Source organism: Mastigoproctus giganteus, chromosome 8 (genome assembly GCF_048544385.1).
Source record: "Mastigoproctus giganteus isolate SK-2022 chromosome 8, ASM4854438v1, whole genome shotgun sequence".
Taxonomy (NCBI): Eukaryota; Metazoa; Arthropoda; class Arachnida; order Uropygi; family Thelyphonidae; genus Mastigoproctus; species Mastigoproctus giganteus.
Window position 1 is genome coordinate 178539635 of NC_143582.1, and position 26963 is coordinate 178566597.

A 26963-nucleotide genomic window follows, 5' to 3' on the forward strand; every position below is an offset into this window, starting at 1 on the left:
AACAAAACCATTACAACTTGAGATTAGCAACTCGTGTAACGTTATTTACAATCTAGATGGGGTAAAAGTGCCACCAGTATTATCTTATTAACATAAAAGCCCAGCAACTGGCAGTAAAGAATAATTATTCCTTCTGCAATAATTATTCCTTACAGTAAAAACAACAATTATTCCATTACACAGGAAAAAAGGCAATTATTCCATTTTTTCTAATTTATTTACTTATTGATTATTTTGAACTATAATAAATTAACTGATTTTTATTACTGTATTTAGTTCCACAGAATATTCAGAATCCTATTTTCAGGTATTTATGAATTTATATCTTTAGAATATGCGGGCAAATTTTAAAGAACACCATTTTTCTAATGAGGCTCTTCTCCTCAGAGACACTTTGAAATCTTTTTTTTATTTCTCCCCCACTGGATAATTTGGCACTTAAAGTATGAGGTGTGTGTTTTATAAGCAACCAGATATTCAGGTCACATTAAGCACATTCCTTCTAATAACAAAAGACAGTCATGAGATAAGGAATATAATACATGAAATATATGAAAAACATCGATAAAAGCAATTTCAACATACAGTTATGTATAACTGCAGACAGAAATTGTAAGATTTGTTACTTAAGCATAGAGAATTACAACTGCTAATGCCTAAAGTGTCAACCTCTGCCTTTAAGAAAGCAAAATACTTTGTGGTTTTTACCAGATATATGCATATTTAAAAAAATAAAAAAAAATCCACTTTGGCCTTCAAATTATATTTCCCTAAAAGTACACACATTTTATATTAAAATAAGCCAGAAGATTGCTACCAGTTATTGCTATATGCTGAGTCTAGGTTCTGTTCATAACAATGAATGCACTGTGCCGACTTGGCAATCAAGAGCATTTGCAAAGTTTCTAATAACAAAAAGAGAAGATCTGAATGGAGTTTTTCTTTGCTTTTTTTTTCCTTCACCTGACTGAATATCTTCCAACACTTAGCACTGCTATGAGGAACTGTTAAAATGTTAAGCATGACTTGAAAGAATATGTTATATTTCAAGCTTCCTTCTGCATTTGTCAGTTCTTCAACCAAGAATCACTGTAAATCATTATATTTTTCTTTCATAATGGATTCTGTAAGTTTCCACAATAAAACATATAGAAAGGATAATGCAAAACATTATTTCATCTTCAATGATATTCAATACTAGGTTAACGAAAATCATTGAAGATAAACAAAAAAAAAAATTGGATGCAAATTTTCAAATACAAAATGACACTGAAATTTGTGTTACCTCAGCACTGTGTAGTCAGATGTAGCAATAAAGTACTTCCTTTCTGAACGAAAAGAACAGAAAATTATTTTCATTCTCTTGTTTAACATTTTCCAAACCCTTGATAGTAGAGCTGTCTAAAACCAAACCAACTCATCCTTCTAATTCAGTCTGTTATGGAAATCAACTTCCAAATAGGTTGTTTGCTGTTTTTTGGGTTTAGCATCACATAATCTGCGAAGGCTACAGCATGCCGAGCACAAGGTTATTGAGTTTTGTTTTGATATATATAAATTTATTTTGCTTTTCCCATGTTAAGTGACTTTTTTTTTTATCTGTCTTTACTTTTGGCATTAGTCTGTTTTTATTTAGTTTCTTTCTTTAATTAATTGACTTCTGTATTTCTTAAATTTAGACTATATAATAAATAAACAAAATAAATCTGCAGCCATTGTTATCAACCCACTGCAGGATGGAGGCTTCCTCAACAGTCATGTTGACAGAAAGAACCATAATCTGCCATACTGGTCCAGTGCAGGTTGGCAGATTTAGCAGTCACGGGCTTGAACCTACTCAAAGAGTGTGTGCTATTGCTCTCCCAACCACTTGGCAATGGAGGCCTCAAATATATAAGGTGGTACAAATTTATCTGTATTAGAAACACTTCCATGGCATATTTATCTCCCATTATAGTGCTAACTGTGAATGGTTCATGTAATGCAGGTGAACTGTCATTTGCTTACATAGATTGGCACTAATGATATTAAGAGTAGGAGACCAGCGGAATTTCTTAACAACTACAGGTCACTTTGAAAAAAAGCTTTGAATTAGGGTTGAATTTGAAAGTGTTTGCAATTCTGCCCAGACACGATAGGAGGGAGTATATGATGAGAGCCTTGTCGATCAATTCGTCCCTGGAAAGATTGTTCAAGGCTCAAGGGGTAGAATTTTTTTCAGCCTGGTATGTACTTGTTAACAAGAGAGACTGCTTCTACAGGGATGGGATACACTAAAATAGAAAGGGTGCAAGAATGTTTGCTGATGCTATCGAGGGAATGTTAGGTGGGTCGGAAAACTGCTAGATTGGGGGGTTACAAGGACTAATAGATTAACAGTAGCCACTGGCAGAGGTGAAAGTGATTCTTGCACTGCTTCTATTGGAATGAGCCGCAGCCTGGAAAATAAGATGCAGGATAGTTCAGAGACTGGTGGGAATCATTGGGGTACAAATAAACACATAGGTTGTGTTAGGGTAGATAAGAAAAAAACAGGTGCATGTATACTTCCGTGTACACCAATGCTAGGAGTTTAGTAAATAAATTTGATAAATTTGAGGTATTGCTCAAAACATCAAAGGCAGATATTGTGGGGATTTCAGAGACGTCGTGTCACACAGATATAAAGAATGCAGAACTGGAATTTGGGGAGTACAATGTCTACAGAAAGGATAGACAGGGTAGGAAGGGAGGAGGGGTTATGCTATTAGTTAAGAAATACATAAAATCCAAGGAAGTGAAGCCAGTCGACATTGCTGGACAGTGCAGTGTTGAGTCAGTTTGGTGTGACATAAGCATTGGGAGATCAAAATTGAGAGTAAGAGTGTGCTATAGGCCTAATGACTCTGATGAGTATAATAAGAAACTGTACGGGGAAATAAGAGTGGGCCAGTAAATCAGAGTCTTATAATGGGGGATTTTAATTTCCCAGATATTGACTGGAATTTGGGGGCTGGTCACTCACACACTAGCAAGGCTTTTGTGGATTTATTGCATGATTGTTTTCTACATCAGCATGTTCGGGAGGCAACTAGAGGGAGTAATACTCTTGATTTGATTATCAGTAGTGATTCTTCATGCATTAAGAATCTGCAGGTAAATGAACCACTAGGTGGCAGTGATCACAGTGTGCTGAAGTGGGATTTACTCAAAGAGGTAACTACCATTAGGGGTAAAGGGAAGGGTTATTGCTTTCGTAAAGGCGACTATGATGGACTGAGACATTATTTAAATTCTATACAGTGGGACCAGCTGATGATGTTACCAACAGCAAATTCAAAATGGGAAGCATTCAAAGAACTTATCTTGGAAGCTACTAGGTTGTACATATCAACTAAGAAATATTGTTCAAGGTTTAGGCCTAAGTGGATGTCAGATGAACTAATGAGACATATGGCAGAGAAGAAAAATGCATGGGATACATACAAATTAACATGTGACACAGAAGCCTATGATAGACACAAGTTGATCCAAGATACAAGTTGAGCAAAGGAGGTTAGACAGGCGAAGGCAGATTACGAGAAAATCTTTTGCAAGGGATGCAAAGAAAAACAGCAAAGAGTTTTTTACTTATGTAAACTCTAGAAGGAAGGGGATGAATCAGATTGGTTCACTTGATATCGATGGGTCAACTGTTGATGATCCTGCTCCGGTAGCTAACAAACTAAATGAATATTTTGCATCGACATTCACACATGAGGAGTTATTCAGCGAGGGGAATGCCAGAGGTGTATTCAACTCTGGCAGTAAGCTAGAGAATCTTGTAATAACTGAGAGTAAAGTGGAGGAGAAATTGTTGAAGATAAATACAAGAAAGGCACCTGGGGTGGATGGGACCTATCCAGTTATATTAAAGGAGGCAGCAAAGGAAGTAAGCAAACCTTAGCCATAATTATGAGAGCTTCCTTGGACTCAAGGGAAGTACCCATGGACTGGAGATGTGCAAATGTGATGCCAATTCACAAAGGAGGATCAAAGGGCAACACAAATAATTATAGACCTGTTAGTTTAACTTCTGTTCCTGGAAAATTAATGGAGGCACTGGTTAAAGAAGCACTGCAGGATCATTTAGACAAGACTTCAGTTATAGCTCGGACACAGCATGGCTTTGTTAAGGGGAAGTCTTGCCTGACCAATTTGATTGGATACTATGATGCAATCACAAAAGAACTGGATGCGGGGAATAACTTTGATATTATATACTTGGATCTTAGAAAGGCTTTTGATACTGTTGCACATGGAAGACTGCTGCACAAATTGGAGCAGTGTGGCATTGGAGGCAAATTGCTGCTATGGATAAAGGGGTGGTTGAGGGGGAGAAGACAGAGTGGTAATCAATGGACACTGCTCATCTTGGACTAATGTTATTAGTGGAGTCCCTCATGGTTCAGTTTTGGGTCCATTATTGTTTCTGTATTTATAAATGATATTGATGATGGTATATCAAGCTTATTGTCCAAGTTTGCAGATGATACGAAGATTGGCAGGGTTGTCAAGGACACTACTGACACTATGCTACTGCAACAGGATCAGGAAAGGTTGAGCAGATGGGCTGAGAGGTGACAAATGAAGTTTAACATTGAATGTAAAGTACTACATATGGGAAACAGCAACCCCAGAGCAACGTATCAACTCTGTGGTACTACACTGACAGTGGTAGAGAATGAAAGCGACCTGGGGGTGGTTGTGCAGGCAGATATGAAGTTTTCTGAGAAGTGCAGATGGGCTACAAGAGTAACTCATGGTGTATATCATGGTCGATGATATATAGGAATTTTTCTAGCAGGGATAAGGAGGTGATTATTCCCTTGTATAAGGCAATGGTCAGACCACACCTAGAGTACTGTATACAGGTCTGGAAGCCTCATTTCAAGAAGGATGTAGAGAGATGCTGGAGCGAGTACAGAGAAGAGCAACAAGATTAGTGAATGGAACAAAGGGGTGCTCTTACGAAGAAAGGCTTAAGTTTTGCAAATTACAGTGTCTAGAGACTAGGCACCGGCAAGGTGATCTGATAGAGGTGTATAAAGCCTTGACTGGTTTGAACATGCTCAATGCTGATGGGATTCTTCCTCTTCCTCAGAATAATCACCTGAGAGGGCATAAATCCAAATTGAGAAAAGACAGATGTAGGATAGACGTGAGGAAATTTACCTTTAGCCAGCGGGTGGTTGGTTGGTGGAATAGACTTCCATCCCTTGTCATGGAAGTTGATAGCCTAAATAAGTTTAAGGCTCAGCTGGACAGGTATTTTGAATGAACAGAGGGGTGAAGTGGAAGTGGTTATTTTTTATTATTTATTATTTATTTATTTTTTTTTGGCTGATGCTGCATAAGCTTGCTTTCTTGCATCAAATGCCTCTACTAATGCTAATTCTATTAGAATGTCCTCAATCATTAGGGTACCATTACACCTAGTGCACTGCAGGGGATCTTCTGAACTAATGAGACAATGAAGTACAGGAACTCCCCGACTTAGGTAATACTCGACTTAAGGAAATTTGATTTTTACATGTTTTTGTCAGCCAGTGCAAACTTATAAAAAAACGTGGAAACTTATTTTGCATCACATAGGAATAAACGAAGGTATCATGAAAATATCGCAATCTGAACCCAACAACACATTGTTTTTTTTTTTTTTTGGTACTTCATTCCAAGACCTCAGAAATTGAATTTTTTGCTATATAACTAAGGTATTTATCTCTCAAAATGTCATTTTTATAATGGAAATTGCACTACACTTTCATCATTATCATATGTTCCATTATAAGAATTAATTTTGAATGCCTTTGTGATATTTTTATAAAACACATTTCTGGAGGTCACTACCATAAAATGAAAACAATTTGCATTTTCTGGTTTATTGGGCTTTTCTGTTAGTGCATCTAATTATAAACAGGTAGTAAACTCAATCTTATTGCATTTACAATAATCCCGATAACTGGAATTGTGTAAGTTTTAACTTATTATGATGAAATGTGTTCCCCCCTTCACTGAAATCTTCAATCATAAAAAAAACAAATTTTCAGAATCTTCTCTTCATTCCTATTTAATTATTACAATGATGAAAGGAAAGCGACCAATGGAAAGTGCAAGTGAGACAAAATGAGACAAGTGAGACAAAATGAGACAAAATTGATTTAAAAATGAAGATGATTAATTCAGAAGTATAAAGCAGGACAAAGTTTGTCACCTATTGCACGGAATTAGGTCTTGCTGCTTCAACAGTGAATACTATTTTAAGGGACAGTGCATGTAAAAAAGAACATGTTAAAGGATTCAAGTATTTCACACAGGGGCCAGTCCACCCCAACAGTAATCACAAAACAGCATTCAGAAGCAAGTACCCCTAAATCTAACAGTCATTCAAACAAGAAGTAGGGGGTCACAACTGGTGAGTATGGGCTTGGCAAACCCAGGGTCCTCAGCTGAATATCACCACATTCTTCTCTTTCTTGGTGATTCCTTTCTACGTCTGACTCTCTCTCTCTCTCTCTCTCTCTCTCTCTCTCTCTCTCTCTCTCTCTCTCTCTCTCTCTCTCTCTCTCTCTCTCAGGGTAACTCAGGAATTTTTTTTGGCTGGTGCAGCATAAGCCTCAGGCTTTCTTACACCATATGGCTAATAATAATAATAATAATAATAATAATTAAAAAGTATTTATGAAGATAACGATAAATAAGTACAGCAAACCCCAAGCCACGTTCGTGACAAGAAATGGGAGGTTTTATAGGTTCAAGCATCGCGCTGGTTTCCAAAACATTAAAGTATGCGGTGACGTCACCAGTGCCAATTCTGAAGCTGCAGAGAAATTTTGTGATGTGCTGGAAAAAAACTCCTTCTAAATCTCCACAGCAGCGTGCTTATCAGCTGGAGATTTAATTTTGGCTACAATGCTCGAAAGGTAAAACTTGCTGACATTATGCCTGTCTCCTCTCTCTTATTGTAATTTATCCTGCGCACGAAATAAAAAAAAATTGAACAATTCTATTTACATGTTCGTTGAACATTTCTTTTTTAGCTTTTATCAAATGCAGCGTGCATAGTTGCGAGTGTGGAATTTCCCTAAATGCTTATTTAGGGAAATTCTGACACACAAAATTCGACTTACGTAGCGTTCCACGGAACGCAACCCTTACGTTAATTGGGGAGTGGCTGTATAATGTTTGTGTATTCTATTCTAAATCCTGCTAGGATTACTGTTTCCTGTCCTTTTGATCTAAAGCTTCTGCTCCATGATTAGAGTATTGATTTAATCTGTAGTAGTTTGTTATGCTTGAGTTTGCTAGGGTCCAGTACCTATAAGAACTGGATATCTTTCCTTTCTTCAATAACTAACTTTAAGGTATTTTGAAGGTTCCATAAGATGAAGTGCGAGGCATCAACAGAGTTTTTGAGTGCCTGCAATGCACTCAGTGAGTAATTGTATATAATACTTTGTCAATATCTGTTTCTCTTATGTTCCAAGGGAATCTACGTTGCCTTCAGTTCCACCATATATAGTACATTTCCTTGGGAGTTGATGTGTTATCCTGACATCAAGGAAGACATCAGAAATTCCTGCCTAGGTATCAGGTTTGGAACCAACTAGGTATATGGATGGTTGTATAAGCTATGTATATGCAGGGTGGTTAATGACAGTATGCTACTGTAACAGGATCTAGAAAAGTTGGGCTGACAAATGGCAAATGAAGTTTAACCTTGATAAATGAAAATACTGCATATGGGTAGCAGTAACCTCAGAGTAGCATACCAACTGTGTGATACTATACTCAGGGTAGTGGAAAATGAGAAAGAACTGGGGGTAATTGTGCAGTCATGGGATTTTGTGAATGATATACAGAAATTTTTCTAGTAGGGATAAACAGGTTTTTTTTTTTTTTTTTTGGTAGTTGTTGGCGCATAGGCTTCTGTGGCCATAATGCACCTCCCAAGGTTTTTGCAGTACTTTAATCCAAGCCCGAGGCGGGAATCGAACCCGCAACCTTTGGGTTGCTAGGTAGGCACTTTACCCACCCGGCTAGCCCAGTCGGCAGATAAGCAGGTGATTATCCAATTGTATGAAGCAATGGTCAGGCCACATCATGAGTACTGCATACAGGTCTGGAAGCCTCATTTTAGAAAGGATATGGAGCTGCTAGAATGAGTACAGAGAATAGCAACAAGACTGGTGAGCGAAACAAAGGGTGCTCTTACCAAGAAAGATTTCAGTTCTGAAAATTGCAGCATACGGAGACCACCTGCAAGGTGATCTGACTGAGGTGTTTAAGGCTTTGAATGAATTGAGCAAGCTCAGTGCTGATGGGATTCTTTCACTTGTTCAGATCACACACACACACGAGGAGCACAAATTCAAATTGAAGAAGGATGGTTACAGAATAGATGTGCAGAAGTTTGCCTTTAGCCAACATGTGATTGATTGTTAGAACAAACCTCCATCTGTTGTCGGGGCCGGCTTCAGGGGTGATTGAGCAGTGCAGCCGCACAGGACACCAAAATTTAGGAGGCACAAAAGGCCCCACAAATTCACTGATTTGCTGTAAATCTCAAGTCGTGATATGAAGTCAATCTTATGTTCTGATTCAAACAATTCGGAAGAGTTCAGATTTCAGTTATCGTGCATTAGAATGAATAAATAATATATCTGATTCTATCCTTCAGGGGTTCTCATACATTGTTTCTTTTTTAAAATAAAGTAGTAAGTATTTTTCAGTTAATAGTAAAAATATAATGCATAAACTTAATAGGAAGTTGGCGAGGGTGCACCAAAAAAATCTCGCATCTGTTGTTGTGGAAGTTGATAGAGCTAGACAAACTATTGGAATGGAATGAATAAGTGAAACGGGAGGTGTTGTGCTTTTTTTTTTTTTTTTTTTTTTTTTGGCTGATGCCATATAAGTGTGCTTTCTTGCAGTATTTGCCACTGCTAATGCTATACAGAGATGAAATTTGGGTACAATGATGGCAGCTGTTCGAAATTCTCTTTGGAAATGGATATTTTATCCCGTGATTGATCTCCTTCTCAAAGGAGATTACATTTGGGTATACCCACTTCTCGTGGTGAAGGTGTAAATTCTGGTGGAATGCAACACTGTTAAATTTAAGGTCTATGTTTATGAGGATCTCTAAGATTTATACCTATAGGTCAATTGACATTTGGACGAGCTTGGTGTCATTCAACCACTGTGGTGTAAAAATTGTCAACCATTTTTTTGGGTGTTTTGGAATAGATTTTATTTTGCCTTTAATAAATATTAAAGGAAAAATAAATATTATAGTATTAATTATTGTCTTATAACTGATAGTAATGGTTTGTGAGCTTCAGCATACCAGCTGGATGTTGGTGATGTTCTGGATACCACTAAAGCAATGCAGATAGCCCTGTTATGTATAGAGTCCAGCTCAGCTGCTTTATACTGAATAAGATTATTTATAGTGGGGTGCCTAAAAAATACATTCCAAGCCTTATTTTGCTCTTCCTTGGCTAATTGATATTCTGTATATTACACCATATTTCTGTGCAGAGTAACAGTTTTATGGACATTTGGGGAATTTTCAATTGCATATAATAATTTTTCAGTTGCTCTTTGTTGCACCACTAGGAGTTTCTTGCTGGATCATTTACAAGTCTATAGTCTTGCTAATTCTTTGTATTTTACCCAAATCACTTTTCTGCTTCCGTCCCCCCCCTGAAAATTTTTGGCAGTTATGCTCTAGATTTTCATTTTTGACTTCTGCTTGGTATTTCAGATATTTTGCTTGTTAAGATAATGATTACTGGAAAATGATCGGTATTAAATGGATCATTGGTTCTCTTCTATGTAAGGATGGCATATAGTATGGGGGGGACATAAGGTAGGATCAATTGCAGTGCTAGTGCCTGTGGGGCAGTGGATATATTATGTAGGTAACCAACTGTTGAGTAAGATTAAACATGTTTTCAATACGTTTTTCTACTGTATGGCATTCCTCTTTGATCTTTATCTGGATCCCCCACCCCTTAAGGATGATGTTATGTACACTTCGATCCCCAAAATACAGTACAGGAGAGAGGAAGCTGTGTAACAACCTAGTTACACAGCTTAATAACTCTATAACTCTATATTAAAACTCTATAATTTGCTTTTGGGGATAGATACAGAGAGCATGTTGGATAGTTCCAACAATACAGTAAGCTCAATCTGTTGGGATGAAAGGTGCAGACTGGTTAAAACTGCTACTCCATCATATGCTAAACCTCTTATGCTTCCATCTTTCCAATGTACAGTATAATTGTGCATAGGCACTGTATCTTTAAGAATACAACATCTTCTCTTGGACACAGATGATCAATGTTGGTGTGAAAGCCTTTGCAGTTCCATTGCAGAAAGAAATCCATTATTTTATTTATTATTTTTTTTTGTTAATTCCTTCAGGTTGTTTTTGAAGAGCTGTGTTATTATGTTCTGCTTTCAATTTCTCTCTATCTTTCTTTCTTTTTCTTGGGAAGACAAGTCTTCCGGTAAACCATTTCTTTGTCTGTAAAAAGTTTGAGAACTGATTCATCTATATTCATTTGAGTTTAGTAGAGTTTGGCTGTATTGGTTGGTTGGTTACCTGGTGTTTCATGATGCACTGCCAGCCAAGTCAAGATGAAAAAAGAAACATCAATAAATATAATGGTAATCTCAAATAAATATAAATTTATCTAAGAAATATAAATTTATTTATTACATTTATCCAATCCAATAAATCCAATATATATAAATTGATTGTGGATAAATTTAGTAATAAGAATGAAGAGAAAGATTCTACAGAAAAAACAAAATCCTCAGGAAAGATGCAAAGATGAGTCAAGAACATGACAGACCAAGTGGCAAGTGTGGTCATGACCATTCACAACATCCATCTGAGCAAATCAGCTCCAGATAAGAAACAAACAAAATGATGACCTTACCAAAATGAACATTGAAATATAGCTTCTACTATTGTGGTGATGAGCAGATTCAAATCTCGATGTGTGAACAGAAACTTAACTGTATGAAACCTCTCTTGATGAGACATTTTAAAAGAAATTATTAGGACTTGAATGGTAAGTCCACAGCTAATTTCAAAGAGAAAAAGAAGTATTACATAAAAAAAAAAAAAGATAATTCGTAAAATCCATATTTGTGAGTCGTAAAATGGAATTATTAGAAGCCTTACTGAAAGTGAGCTATCACATTGCTTGCACGGGGAGGCCCACACTATAGGTGAAAATTTGATAAAGCCATGCATTATTAACCTCTCCGAGACAATATTCAGACCCAATGAATCAGCCAAACTAAAACAGGTTCCACTCTCCAATGAAAAAAGAAGAATTTCACTTTGTTCAGTCAATCTTCTCAACTGTAGACTTAAGTTATCACCTTATTTTACCTTGCAACTTGATAAGAGCACTGTCAGTAGCCTAGCTGTGCTGTTAGTATTTGTTCAATACCTATATAATGGTGAGCTGTGCAAAAACATTCTTATTCTTATCTGTGATGACTTGAAAAATCACAACCACAGGAGCTGATATTTTTGAAAAAATTGACTGCTTTTTTTGTGCTCATGAACTCGACTGGAAAAAGTATATTAATGTCTGTACTGATGGTACCAAGACTATATACAGGGTCTTATTTCAGGTGTTGTTGCAAGAACATAGGCAGTAGCACACCTCTCCTATTCAAGTAGTCACTACTCCACAGGGAAAGTTTAGCTGTGAAAAAAAAATTCCTGCAAAACTAAAAGATTTTTTTAAAACACTAATAGAAATTGAATACAAGGTTTTTCTATCAGATTTGAAACAGAATGGAAAGCGACTATGACTGCTTACTTTTTTTACACAGAAGCACTTGGCTGAGTCGAGGTAAAGTGCTGATGAGAGTCTTTGAATTATGCTTTGAAATGGTGTTTCTTACTAATCATAAAGCTGAAGCCAAAACACAAACAACAAGATTAACTGCAGAAGATTCATCAATTTTATGAGGAGTTACATACCTTGCCGATATATTTGACAGAATAAATGCACTGAATCTATCACTTCAAGGTAAAAACACAACACTTTTCATTGATAACGATAAAATCTCTGAATTCAAAGATAAAATTATAAATTGTTGATAAAAAATATGTCTGCAGACTCAGCCTTACAGAAACTAATAACTGACACAGTTATCCATCTCTTTTTAAGAACATTTTCCTGTCAATACAGACACTGAAAACTACAGGTGGAAAGCTAACCCTTTCTTGAAAAACCAAAACTCCTATGTCCTATCCACAAAAGGAGAACCGATTGATATCTCTTGTGAGGTATCATTCCAAGGGAAGTTTTTTAGTGTTATGGGCTAGTTTTTGGCTGTCTTCATTCTGGGCTAGTTTGTTAAACTCTTTCCCTAATATAGCAGACAAAGCAGTTGTAAACTTTTACCATTTGTAATTATGTATTTATGGGAACGTGAGTTTACCAAACATTGTGACACAAAATCAAAATGGAGACACAGACTTGATGCTTAAGCAGACATTCGCTGACAGTTATCAGCTCCGAATTTCAGCAAAATCACTGAAATCATACATGTCACAGCAAGTCTCTCATTAGATTCATTGAGTAAGTTATTTTTTATTTTTAAATTTTGCGTCAAACAAGTATAATTATTTTTCTTAATAATACCTGGGGGCTACGGCGTAGCCGAGTGGTCAGTGCACGAGTGCAGTGGTACTCACTCTTTGAGTGGACCAGGGTTCAAACCCATGACTACTAAATAAGATAAACATTTGCATTGATGTTGGGTGAAGGAAACACCAAAATAAAACCAAGAGTGTAAGGTCTGGCCAGCCAGCTTGTAAAAATTCAGGTGGGCATATCAACATGGAGGAACAACAAGCATTCCATCCATGTCGTGACCCCTAACCAGGGCAAATAGCACAGCTATTTCCCCCCCCCCCTTAATAATACTTTGCATAATTTTTTCGTTTAAAATTTTAAGAGTAGTGATTATTTTTTGGTTCTACTATAATACAGTGCATACATGCAAAAACAGAAAAAAAAAAATGCTCTTTTCTTAGCATTCTATGCCTACAATAATCTTAGGAGGATATCTGAGGACATGGCTGACCCTCCAGGGTACCTCAGCCAAAAAGGTTAAGAACCACTGTTCTAGAGTATTTGCAACTGCAGTCAGATATACAATTGCACATCCATTGTACGCTAGGATCACTGAAGGACACTGAATATTTTCCCTTCATTTTCTGGATCTTATCTCAGACTACTTGTGAGTTAGCAGAAGGGGTTATAGATGAAGTAAAAATGATTCAAGATTCCCTTTGACGCTGACATCAAATATAGTGGGCTTTGGCACATGCATGTTTAAAGGATGTTAAATTTTCTGTGGTGTGATTTTGACAGAATTTCCCCTTGTTTTGACTTTTCTTGTTGTTGTGCATTCTGAATTCAATATCTTCTATAACGTACGTAACTGCATCACTGACCTGGCTAAAGCTTGTGTTGTCAAACTGTGAGAGATGTTCAAAGGCATTCCAAGCAGCATTATGAAACTTCCACTGCTGGTTGTGGTGTAATAATTGTTAATGGCACAATGACTGCCAGGGCCAAATTATGCCTCATCATATTATTATAATTTGCCATATTACACATTCAAGGATTTTATTTATAATTTATCAAATATTCGTTTGATTCACTTGAGGAACTGAAATAATTCATAAGTTTACTTTGCTCTTAAGATGTGGGATAAAGTTAAGGGTTCTGAAGGTTAGAGAGAGATTTCATGGTCAAAGTGCTATCAGTCTGAAAGTGATTACATTTTAATAGACTATGCCTTACTGGGAGCATTGGGTGACAGTGCATACATTATGAAACTTCACTGATATATTCCTGATGGCCAACATGATCTTTTCAGGATCAGAGGGAAGTAATCACTCCCACAGGTATTTTCTTGAATCTCCCATGTAAACAGAGGGTGGAGAGGAGGGGAGCAGATGGAGAAATAAATGGCAGCAAACGTACGGGGAGGCATGTGATAAAAAGTATTCGTTGCCACATGTAGTGTGGGAGAGAATGTTATTGTCATGCATGCACACTATTTCATGTTCCCTTATATTAGTGTCTGCACTACTCAAAAGGTATTATGTCCATTAAGTCCATTAATAAAAGAGGAGCAAGCAATTGGATCATTAAGATCTGTGAGAGAGATGTTGATCCCAAGTGACAAATATACTCAACAAATGGTGAAATCCTATAAAGAGGCAAATGGCAAACCACCTCTATGGTAGTTATAAGAGGAATTACTTAGCAAAGGACATGGTTGCTTGCTACGATGGTGACTCCATCGTGAGTAGGTCCATCCCCCATTCTATCATTGCATACCATGCTGATATTATATAAAGTAGAGTTCTCATTTGCCTTTAGATATGTCTCCTACAAAGAGTACACTGGCTTGTGACTATAGAGGAAAGCCTTGATGTCTTCAACATTCCATTGGAATCCACAGCAATTCCTGTATGAAGTTGGCCATTATTTAAGCTTGGTGGATCTGTTGACAGCTTTTAAAGTACTGAGGACTTAATTTTTTCAACTTGGGATTTATCTTTTTTGGGGAAGTATGGGTGCTATCCTTGAATGGGTTGAGCACGCTGAATTCTGATGGGATCCTTCCACTTGTTCAGGTTACGAACCTCAGGGGGCATAAATTCAAATTAAGAAAAGACAGATGTAGAATAGATTTTCGGAAATTTGCCTTTAACCAGAAGGTGGTTAATTGCTGGAACATAGTTGATAGGTTAAATAAATTTAAGGAGGAACTGGACAAGCATTTGGAGGGAATGGTGTGATTTTATTTATTTATTTTTTTTTTTTTTGGCTGATGCTGCATAAGCTCATACACTTGCTTTCTTGCATCACATGCCACTACTACTACTACTACTATCCTATGTCCATTTTTGTACTGAACTCTAGTCTTTCCTTTACCTTGATATCTACGTTTTCATGTATTACAAGAGGTACTTCAGGATTTTGTCTTTTCTTTAATATTTTTTTGTTATTGGTGAAGCATTAGGAGGTACAGATATAGGAGTGACAGCTACTTAGTCCTTTTGTGCACGTCTTTTCAAACTTAGTAAGTAGTGTGCAATAACAGCACATGACTCTCTTGGTAGGATAGTCATTCAATTTGAGTTCTGATGGAATACCTACCTGCTACCATCTGAACATACTATGGTTTATTGGTATTTGGAGGTGTCACTGCTTTTCTTGCATGTTTAGTCCATAAGTGTCTGTATTTCCTTCTCTTCTTTTCAACTCTGAAAAGCTAGACAGTATGCAGGGTGCTCTCCCTGAGAGTTAAGGCATGTAGGTTTCGAGGCTGAACAGACTGCGATTTTGTGGTCATTTATGCACATCAAGCACATGCACGGGTGCCATGGCAGGCCATTTAGGCACCTGCAAATCACAAAATGGATTGGAAATGTCATTTTAAAAAGAATATGCATCTGTTTGAAACAGTGCAGAGAAGAGCAACAAGGTTGACAGAGACAGAAAAAGATATTCCTACCAAGAAAGACTGGGGTTCTGCAAACTACACTCTCTGGAGACTAAGCATCTTTGTGGTGACCTAACTGAAGTATACATGGCTCTACAAAGTTTAAGGAAACTAAATGCTGATGGCATATTTACTCTTATTCAGATGAAAGATACAAGGGAGAATAAACTGTAAAGAACAGCTACAGAATAGATATACAAAAATTTGATCAATTGTTGGAAAACCTTCTACCTACTGTTGTGAATGTGGGTAGTTTGGATAAATTTAAGGAAGGTTTTAACTTTTTTTTTTTTTTTTTTTGCTGGTGCTGTATAAGCTTCTTGCATCATATTGTCAATACTAATGAAAATAAGCATTCAACACATGCTATCATCTTTAATCTGAAATGCTAAATCAATTTGCACAATTTTATCCATGCATTGCACACTGCATTTATACTTATTTATTTGAAAATGTATGATTACACTAAATTTCCCACCATTTGAAAAAAAAAAAAAAAACCTACATTCAGTATACAAAACAAATGTCACACTTTTCCCAGATTTTATAATACACAGAATCTCGTGTATATGTCTTCTTATATACATCATATTTCTTTAACAGCTTATTGAAAACAACCATTAAATCAGATTTAGCTTCACACAACATGTAGAAAGAAAATATAGTTTAATATTACAGTATATCTAGCACTTCATCTTGTGTGTTACACATATATTATGCAATGTAGACAGAGAAAAATAAATAAAATTACAAGCACTAATTTGCAATTTCTTAAAAACTCATGAATTTAATAATGACATTACAGTTTCAGAGGTTTTTTCTCCCCCACCAGCAAAATTATAGAAAAAGCATAAGACAGCGAGCAAGAGAATTAATAAGGGTAAAAAATCTCTTCTGTAAATCTAGAACTGATAGCTATGCGCTAGTATACAGAAGTTGCATAAAGAGGCCAAGGAAATCATAAAATCAGAATTCTATTGCAGGAGGTATCTCAGGAAACACACACACACACACACACACACACACACACACACGATTAGTTTTATGCTTTCTGGCTGCTTCAGCCAATGCACGAGTTGCTGATATACTTATAGTTATTTGGTTTCAGAGCAAGCAATAACAAAAACAATGTATATGAAATGCTGCACTCGGAAATCAGTATCCAAGTGATCATTTTTGCAGATAGCAAGCTGTCATCTTAACAAGATATGCTGCTCCTGTAGTTGTTGTTGTTATTTTGTTTTTGGGAGCATTAGCAACTAAGGCAAAATTGCTCCTGGAATATGCGGTGGTCATTCCCTGACCTTTCCACATCCTCCGTATTTGGTGGTGACGGACTCGAGCCCCGGTCTAATCAAGAAGCGTGTGCTACGCACTGCTGCTCCTTCCCACCTGGCTACGGGGGCGCTGCTCCTATAGTATACAGTGTTGCTTGTCTTCTCACTATCTGTCACCAAAATTACTCAAAATGCTGCAGTTGACACTGAATACCATATGACACAGATGTCTCTGCACCTTGGTACATAGACATCTGTACATTACAGACCAGTTAGTTTCACTTCTGTTCCAGGTAAAATAATGGAGTCACTGGTTAAAGATACATTGCAGGATCATCTAGACAAGGCTGCAGCAATAATTCAGACACAGCACGGGTTTATTAAGGGAAATTCTTGTCTGATAAATTTGAATAGATACTATGATGTGGTTATGAAGGAACTGGATGGAAAAAATAATTTTGATATCATATATTTGGATTTCGGGAAAGCTTTTAACACTGTTGTGCATGGAAGACTACTGTACAAATTGGAGCAGAATGGTATTAAGGGTAAGTGGCTACAATGGATAAAAGGGTGGTTGAGTGGGAGAAAACAGAGGGTGGTAATCAATGGGTGCTGCTCTTCGTGGACTAATGTTATTAGTAGAGTTCCACAGGGTTCGGTGTTGGGCCAATTGTTTTGTATATTTATCAATGATATTGGTGAAGGTATATATCAGACTTAGTGTCAAAGTTTGCAGATGATACAAAGGTTGGCAGGGTTGTTAATGACAGCATTGGCAGTGTGCTACTGCAACTGGTTCTAGATAGGTTGGGCAAATGGGCTGAGAAGAGGCAAATGAAGTTTAACATTGACAAATGCAAAGTACTGCATATGGGTAGAAGTAACCCCAGAGGAATGTACCGACTGTGTGGTACTACACTTAGGATGGTAGAAAATGAAAAAGACCTGGGAGTAATTGTGCAATCAGATATGAAGTTTTCTGAGCAATGCAGACAGGCTGCAACAGCAGGTCATGGGCTTTTGTCAATGATATACAGGATTTTTGCTAGCAGGAAAAAGGAGGTGATTATCCTTTTGTATAAGGCAATGGTCAGGCAATGACTTGAGTATTGCGTACAGGTCTGGAGGCCTCATTTTAGGAAGGATGTAGATTTACTTGAGCGTGTACAGAGAAGGGCAACAAGATTGGTGAGGGGAATGAAGGGATCCTCTTATCAAGAGAGGATTAAGTTCTGCAAATTGCAGTGGCTGGAGACTAGGCTCCTGCGCAGTGATCTGCTTGAGGTGATCTGTTAATTTGTTCCAGTAATTAACCACCCACTTGCTCAGATTACAAACTAAGGGGACATAAATTCAAATTGAGGAAAGACAGTTGTAGAACAGATGTGCAGAAATTTGCCTTTAGCCAGTGGGTGGTTAATTACTGGAACAAACTTCCATCTGTTGTTGTGGAAGTTGAGAGCTTAAATAAATTCAAGGAGGAACTGGACAAACATTTAGAGGGACTGGTTGTGTGAATTTTTTTTATTTTTTTTTTGGCTGATGCTACCTAAGCTCATACACTTGCATCACTTGCCTCTATTACTATCAACATTGCTGTTGGAAAACAGTGCGATTACTTTGTTTTTGTGCATCAACTATTTTTTCAAAATATGGCAGTTTATATGGTCTAATGTATATTATGCCAAACAAGTATGTTCACAGACTTATCTGCATGCTATGCAGAGAGAAACCTCAGTGTATTCTGCAGAGGCACAACTACATTCATCTGAAATTAGAAAATGACAGCCTTAACTGAGGAGACCTGTAAGAATTCTTTCACTTTCTGATGGGGTCTGAATTTAAATAAGGTAGCAATTGGCAAACCCAGTATATCAGAACACAAAAGACAGAAACTGTGATGACAACCAAGACTCTGCAGGTGTTTTCCACAAAACATCACAGAAATCACAAGAATTATTTTGATAGTTGCTTTCAACTTCTTACCTATCTGTACTAGTCCACTGTGAAGGTTGTGTGAAAGCCATTCTTAATCTTGTTCCCAAATTCTGTAATAACAATTATTTGAAGGGACCTTTGTATATGTGGCTGCAAGTCGTACAAAAGATGACACCCAAACACAGATGGAAAACACTGGGTAACCCCAATTGTGATGCTTGTTTTGAAGTTTCATATGGGATAAACTCTCCAAAAGATCGCTTATGAAACATATCCACATCTTCTCACTGCCCAGTTATACAGGATGTTTCAATTAAAATACACCAGGATCTATCTCCCTTATTTTTTGATTTAAACTATTTGTCATCTGGAACTTTTTTGGCATATTCAAGTTGATATTTTTGGATTTGATGTTTAAACTAAACTAAATGGTAGCATTTGGATTTTACAATTTCAAAATTGAAATTTTGCCTAATGAGCTGCTTTTTTTCTCAATGGAAAAGTTGTTTCCCATCCTCAGTTTAGTTTAAAAACATTATCGGTGTACCTCTGAAATGAACATATGATTTCATCTGAATTTAAAAAAAAACAAATGCATGTACGTGATGGTCACATCTCCTCTTGAAAAGAATGACAAAAGAATTTTTTAAAAAATAATAATAAAATTCTGAGGTGGAAATCAGAAATTTCATGAAATAAAAGTTCAATGTAAAAACAAAAACAAGTGCACAATAATATATTCATTATCAGAAAAAAAGGGGAGGGGGGAAACAAGAAACAGGAATGAATATTTTGTTGCTTAAAATTTCAGATACTGCCCATTTGTTAACAAAGATCGATTATTGGTAATGTTGAAGAACATATGGCTATTATTTCCACAACTGAAAAGTAACAATGTAATTAATAACAACAATGGTCACATAATTTTAATCTTAATAATAAAACAGCAGATATATACCATGCAAATAACTTACAACATTCTAAGTTGTTTTACGAGGGAGTGTAGGTGGCATAGTTTTGAAAGATAGCTAATTGTGCTTTAAATGTTATTCATAAACTTGATATGGTTCCCCTGCCAGAATACAAGCTTATAACAGACATAATAAATTAGAGAAAATATTCTTTACAATAACACTATTAATTCCAGTGCAGGCATTACATATACTCCTGCTGAGATAGCCTGAATTGTCAATGGATGTCTCCCAAAGCTTTGCTTTAACAAAACCCAAAAAGAAAAAGTCTGAAGAGATGAATTTAGCAGAATATGGTGGCCAAGATATGCCATCCCCATATCCAATAACAATAACCTGTAATTTTGTGTGGTAGGGCACCATTGTGCCGGAACCAAACATATTGTTGGGCTGACATTCACAGAACTTTTTACCAAGTCAAAAACATTAAGTTGTTTGTTGTTTGTTATTTGGTTTTTAGGAGCATTAGCAACTACAGCCATATTGCTCCGCCAGTAAGTGTGCCATCAAGAAATACTGGAACAACTTCTCTCCTTATGCTACACCACATATTGACAAACCATCTCACCTGATGGCAAGTAGTTCTGCAACAGTATGGGATGTGATGGATGGGAGTCCAGTAATAGAATTGTGCCTGTTAGGGAAGCCATTCCAAGTGAAGATGGCCTTGTCAATCCACAGTACTGCTGACTGAGGAAACTGGGATTTTCTTCCACTTTGGTTGACAGAAAATTACAAAACTCCAATAGCATTTTGTGTCTTTATCTTCATGCAATCCTTATTTTAATGACAAATGACAGGGACAATTTGTTCTTTTTAAGGATCTTCCAAATCTGTATGCACTTAATTCCACATGCTTCTCAGACACTGATAACTGGATGTGACAGGAATGCCACATCTTTTTTGCATTAGTTCCATCTAGGATAAAGCAAATCACAATACTTTATGCTACACAGCAATTCATAGCCTCTGAAGATGTCTCTTGAAAAATAATCTTGCATTGATCTAGCATTTTGGCCACATTCTCCACATAGTAATACCTTCTTGCATAAATTGTTTTTGAAAAATATGCTTTCACATGATTTTACAAATGTGCATGCAAATAAACACCAAGAGGTTGTAGTTCTAATTAATTTTTCTGCACTCTTCACTCAACGATCACTATAATATGGAAATTTCACGCTTCCACCACATAGCAGTGTATATTCTAGATTTTTCTGCACCAACTGAAGGGTCAATTTGTGTCCATATGTGCATAAAATTCTGTATTGAAAGGTACTGTCATTCTCAGTGGTTGGGGGGAAGATGGCTATTTATGGAACGTTGAAACTGACAACCCCCCAAGCTTAAATCAACATTGACTCTTTATTTTGTACTGTGATTTACACTTGCTTTCAAAACTATGCTGCCTGTACCATTTAAATTACAGTAGAGCATCAGTTATCCGGAATAATTAATGTCAGACCTTTTTGGAATAGTAAAATTTTCCAGATAATCAAACGTAAGGTAAAAATAAATAAATTCTGTTATAATGTATTAAGGTAAAAGGAAAAGACTTTAAATAGCATGAAAAAAAAAATGACTTTATTTAATTAAAAATAATAACTTATACATAAAAATTCGCACATTTGCATATGTACGTATATTCGGATAGGTATTTTACCACAAATTTTATGTGGAAAAAAAAATTTAAAGAAATTTTTTAAAATAATGTTCGATCGTTTTTTGTTACGTTTGTCGGTGTTTTTTTTTTCCCCCCTGCTTCAAAATCTCTCAAGTTCCTTAATAACATCAATTTGATTATATTGCATTCTTCCAAATTTTCTATGCATTTCAGTGCTGTTTCTTTTCATTTACACTTTACCATAAAAAAAAATAAGAAAAATCGTACAGTTTCAGGCCGATATTATTCTTACCGAACCTAGAGCTAAACTAAACATAATATGAAATGAAGAGAAAAATATGTCATGGAAGCAAATGACTATCCCTCATGGTTCTCGAGAAAACCCATCAGTCTTAATCCAACATTTCACCAGATATAAGACAACCCCAGAGGCTCACATCTGGTGAGTATGGGCTTGGCACACCAAGGGTTCTGAGCTGGGTATCATCATTCTTCTCTTTCTTGTAAGAAGCAGATTCCCTGCTCTCTCTCTCTCTCTCTCTCTCTCTCTCTCTCTCTCTCTCTCTCTCTCTCTCTCTCTCTCTCTCTCTCTCTGTAACTCAGATTTTTTTTTTTTTTTTTTTGGGCTGGTGCAGCAAAAAGCCTCAGGCTTCCTTGCACCATATGGCTAATGATAATAATAAAAATAAAAAAGCAGACAGAAATACTCTCATAGCATAATAAACATTTGTCTGAAATACTACCATAAAAAAAAAAAAAAAAAAAAAATCAGCCTTTCAAATTATTCTGGATAACTAACATACCGGATAACTGATTTCCAGATAATTGACATTCTACTGTATTACACTGTACCATTCTTTCCTATAAAAATGTTGTAAATTATTTGAATCTGCTATTGCTGTTATTAGTTACCCTGTTAACATTCATTTATGGAAATAACAGCAACAGCCAAACAATGTTGTTGAATGTTACTGATGGCTGATCTTTGATATATATACGTTGGATAGAATAGTAAGAAAGGGAACAACAAGAAGGCAGAAAATGCAAAAAAGAGGAAATAGTCTAGTGCAGTCAAAGGCAGCAAATGCTAAACCTATGCAAGGCATGGACAATAGAGTAAATGAAAAAAAAAAAAAAAAAAAAGTGAGGGAGCTAGACAGTGATGAAGGTAACAAAAAAAAAAAAAAGTATAATAAGAGATAAATAATTAAAATAATTACAAAATTCACAAAATTTAAGGGTGTTGCCACACAACTTACAAAACCAGCCTCTCATCAGGTATCAATGGCCAGGACTGCAAGCAAAATAACGTATATTCATTTCTGATGTAAACCATAAGCCAAAGGATAAAAAGCATAAACATAAATTAATTTTCATTTCTATTCCACACGATGTTTACCCTTTTTACCTCGTAAGGTCATACCACACTAGACTTCACTTTATTGGTGGATGGTCTGACACTCATCTGTGTGTACTCAAAAACTGTCTTATCAAATGCTGTGTACAAATGAGTGTGACCTCCAACCAGTAAAGCCAAAATCAGAAAATAACTGCCTAGGTGATGGAACCACATCACAAATTATTAACACTACTTCTCTTTAGGGAAATGTTACTTGTTTGTAATACAAGAATGATGTAACTCGTGATAGCTTCAGAATGTGTTTTCAGTATGGTTTATACTGATGGGCATATATAATACAAAGAACAGATATAATACAACATGACCAAGACTAAACATATATAGTTATGAAAAATATGTATATCTTTTTTGTAAATATGGAAATGCTTCTTTTCTAACCTCCCTTACTTTTGAGATACATAAAAAAATAAATCAAATTTTACCTCCAGCATTTTCTGTTTCAACTGCTCAGCTTCATTCTGAGTGGCAATAAAATTTTCCCTAGTCTAGCAAAAAAAAAAAAAGTTTTGTACTTCAGAAACCTTCCACATGAATTTGTAGAACATTATACACAATATTTTGCATGAACACAGCCAAATATTCTATTATACACAACCAAATTTAAATTTTCAGAATAGTTAGAAAATAATTTCAACATAATCGATCTACCATACCATTAAAAAATAATAAATAAAAAATCATATTACTAAATAGATGGTGTTGTGGCATAGCAACAATAAAGTTGCATATCACAACAATGCTAGCAATCCTTCTATAATGCAACAATAAAGGCTTTGTTAGATAAGTGAAAAGTTCTAGTAACTGGTTTAGTTATATACTAGAACAGAGGCAGTAGTGGTCACTAATTACTGCAGTTTTCTTCCTGATCTACAGTAGAAAAAAAAAAGTAGTCTTAGTTGGATCTCTTTTGGTACAAAATTCCTTTTATTACAGAATGTGAAGAAAGATGCATTCAATATAATGTATAATTGATTTAATGTATAACTGGCAAAAACATAAAACCAAAATAATTACCTCATGACACTTGAAATATATATAAAAAAAAAAAAAAAAAAAAAAAAGAGTTCTGTATTATATTGTACTGCACAGTAATCTGCTTCCCCCCTTCGTTTTAATAAAATAAATTCTGATTGTTTCGACTGGAGAAGTTTAATTACAGTGGTATCAGGTGAATTTTAATAAATGAATCTTAATACTGTCATCCAAGCATTTGCTGTTTATACAGGTAACCCTTGTATAACACGGTTATTAGATTCCTGTAAAATGTCATGCTGTGCGAAAACCGTGTTATACGGGAGAAAAAGTACAAAAAGGGGGGTTATGTTCCAAAACCTAACAAAAATACACCATTCTAGATTTCGTGTATCTTCTGCTCTCTTTAAAAAATCAGTAATCTGGATTTTTTTGATAAATCTTTGTGAATTTCATCATATGGAACTAATTTTTGAAGCTCCCTTTTGAACTTTGGGCTCCTTTCATTCAAGAATCTGCATTCAAAAAATAAGATTCTAACTGCTCAGAAAACTTTATGGCTTCCTCTATGCGTTTTAGTGTAAAACGTTTTAGTGTACTTGGAAGTTTAGAATATTCATCTGTGATATCATCGTCTGAATTGATTTGATTTTACCTCCAATGCCATTTGCACCAAATCCACTAAGCCGGCTTCTTTTTCTACCAGTAATTCTTGAACGTCTTCAGTAATCATATCTTTTTTTTTTTTATTTTTTAGGAGCATCAGCAACTAAGGCCATGTTAATCTGTGTATACTGTCTATAAATTGAGTGCGTCCTGAGGTCGATTTTCTGTTTTGCCATACGAAAAACCCCCAGTTTACAGAAGAAAAAACCATGCTACCCTCGCCTGAGCAACTCAGCCATGTTGTGAAAAAGACCAATAAAAATTCCTCCCTTCATTGACAGGATTCAAACTCGGGTCTTTCCAAACCGGTGTGGGGACGAGGGCGATTCTATGAACTGTGCTACCCACGAGGGCTTCAGTAGTCGTATCATCAAAATCTTCCCCTCCTACTGACGTAGCAAGCAAGTTCTACTATCACACCAATTCTGTTTTCTGCCCGTTTGATCATATTTCTTGAATGAACTGACTCTGGCCATACATTTTTCCACATACATTTAACGTTGGCGGTTTTACTTCTTTCAGGAATAAAGCTATGATTCTGATACAGTCCACAATTGAGAAATGTTTCCATGCTTCCATTACTTCAATAGATTCAGAATCAATTTTTTTCCAAAATCCGTTGTAATGATTTTCTGATGGAATGAGGAATTTTAAAGGTGGATATAATGGCTTGATCGAACAGCTGAATGAAAGAAGTTGTATTAACCCAGTACAACTGTGGCAGTAGGAACATAACTTCAACGTCTGGATGGCCTGGTGTGCTATCTAATAGTAATAAAACTTTGTAGATTTTTTACACAAGTTCAACAAGTACAAGTTCAATAGCACAGAATGTAACATGGGAATTTCCCAACAAAATAAGATATGTGGATTTCTCAATAATTTTTTTCGACTAGCGAGTCAACAGTGGGATTCAAAAAGAGTGGAAACGTTGAAAAATTACATCCAACATAATAGCAGGGTTTTCCCCACACAAAAGCTTAAAAAATACCCTGTTATGCAAGGTTTACCGAATTTCTCTAACCATGTTATATAAGTACAGTGTTGTGCAAGTATTGCCGCAATTTATCAACTATGTTAGAGCGAAAGTGTGTTGTAGAAGTACCGTGTTATACAGGGGTTGCCTGTATATTGTCCATTCATCTGACTCAAATATCAAATATGTCCATTAGAATATTACATATGCATATAGCTGCCAATTACATATTGCATTTAGCTGACAACTTCTGACTTTCAGAAAGCTGGGGATCATGCAATTTCTAATACTGAATCATCAGATGTGCCTGTATTTTCCATATCCATCTGTTCAGTAATGTTGACTTACTTATTATTGTACTGGCTTTTTGTCTCGATGTGGATTCATAGCTAACTATTTGGATGGAACTGTAATTGGCATTTTTACCATCTGTTCCTACTTTTGAGGTAGCAATATCCTAAGCAGATACTTCACTTGTGGTGAAAAATATATTCATTCAAAAATATATGGAAATCTCAGTTTAATCCCTACTGTGTTATATTTGGTTACTATTTGAAAATAGGACAATTTGTTTAATGGGAGAGCGTGGGTCATTTTCCACTTCCTGGTAGGTTACATTGTTCAATCTTCTTGAACAACATAACCAAAAGGATTTAAAACTCAGTTTGCCACCTGATATATGATAAAGAATGACTGTAGTACCCTCTCACTTTTGGTTATTATACGATCAATTAAATATTTAATTAATTTAATAACTGAAAATGTGGAAAAATGAAATAATTAATTAAACTACCTACGATGTTAGAAAAAGGCAGAAAATAGTAAAAATTTAAATTGAAAAATCAAAATAAATAAATAATTGACCATAGCATATAATATTAGAAATTGTGCAAATATAAGAAAATGCAGCAAGATAAGACAAAGAAAGATAGCAGCATCCTCTTATTATTGGTTACTTTAAGACCAATTAAATAAATAATTGATTCAATGGAAGATAATGATAGAAAATTACTGTAATTGATATAAATTGCGTAAAATATGAAAATAGTTATAAATTGTATAAAAACTGAATAATAGTTATAGATTGTGTAAAAAAAAAAAAAAAAAAAAATTGAAGCTAATTAAGTAACGGAAAGTGTTGGAAAATTACTGAGAATAAGTAAATAAACAGCACCGAACTAATAGCAGAAAATAGTATACAACTGTTGAAGATAGTATTGCTAATTGTTGAAAGCAGAATTGTAGCAATTACAGAAAACAGCTGAAAATGGCTGTTATTTTAACTCACTTTGAAAGAAATCAGTTGGTACCCTAATATGAGTGAATAAGACTTAATAATTCAAAAATTAATTACTGCCCCTAAAACAAATATAGGTACAACCTTTACTTTTTCTCGTTGACCATTTACCACACATTCTTGAGCAGACTGGGTTTTCTGACCTACAGTTTGGACAAGCTGGTGTAGGAGCATTACAGTCATATTCTTTGGATGCACATTTTGTGAAAATGGGTGCACCTCTGCATGTCA

At 35.8% G+C, this 26963-nt stretch overlaps 1 protein-coding gene across 3 annotated transcripts in view; it reads right to left on the reverse strand.

Annotated features, from left to right (window-relative positions):
- Positions 1–26963, reverse strand: part of Graf (GTPase regulator associated with FAK) — a 537792-nt gene that overhangs the window by 332058 nt on the left and 178771 nt on the right. For all 3 annotated transcript variants that reach the window (XM_090379073.1, XM_090379075.1, XM_090379076.1), the window contains one exon: positions 23244–23306. In XM_090379073.1, the coding sequence (XP_090235199.1) occupies positions 23244–23306 (63 nt within the window). The remainder of the gene's footprint in view (positions 1–23243; positions 23307–26963) is intronic.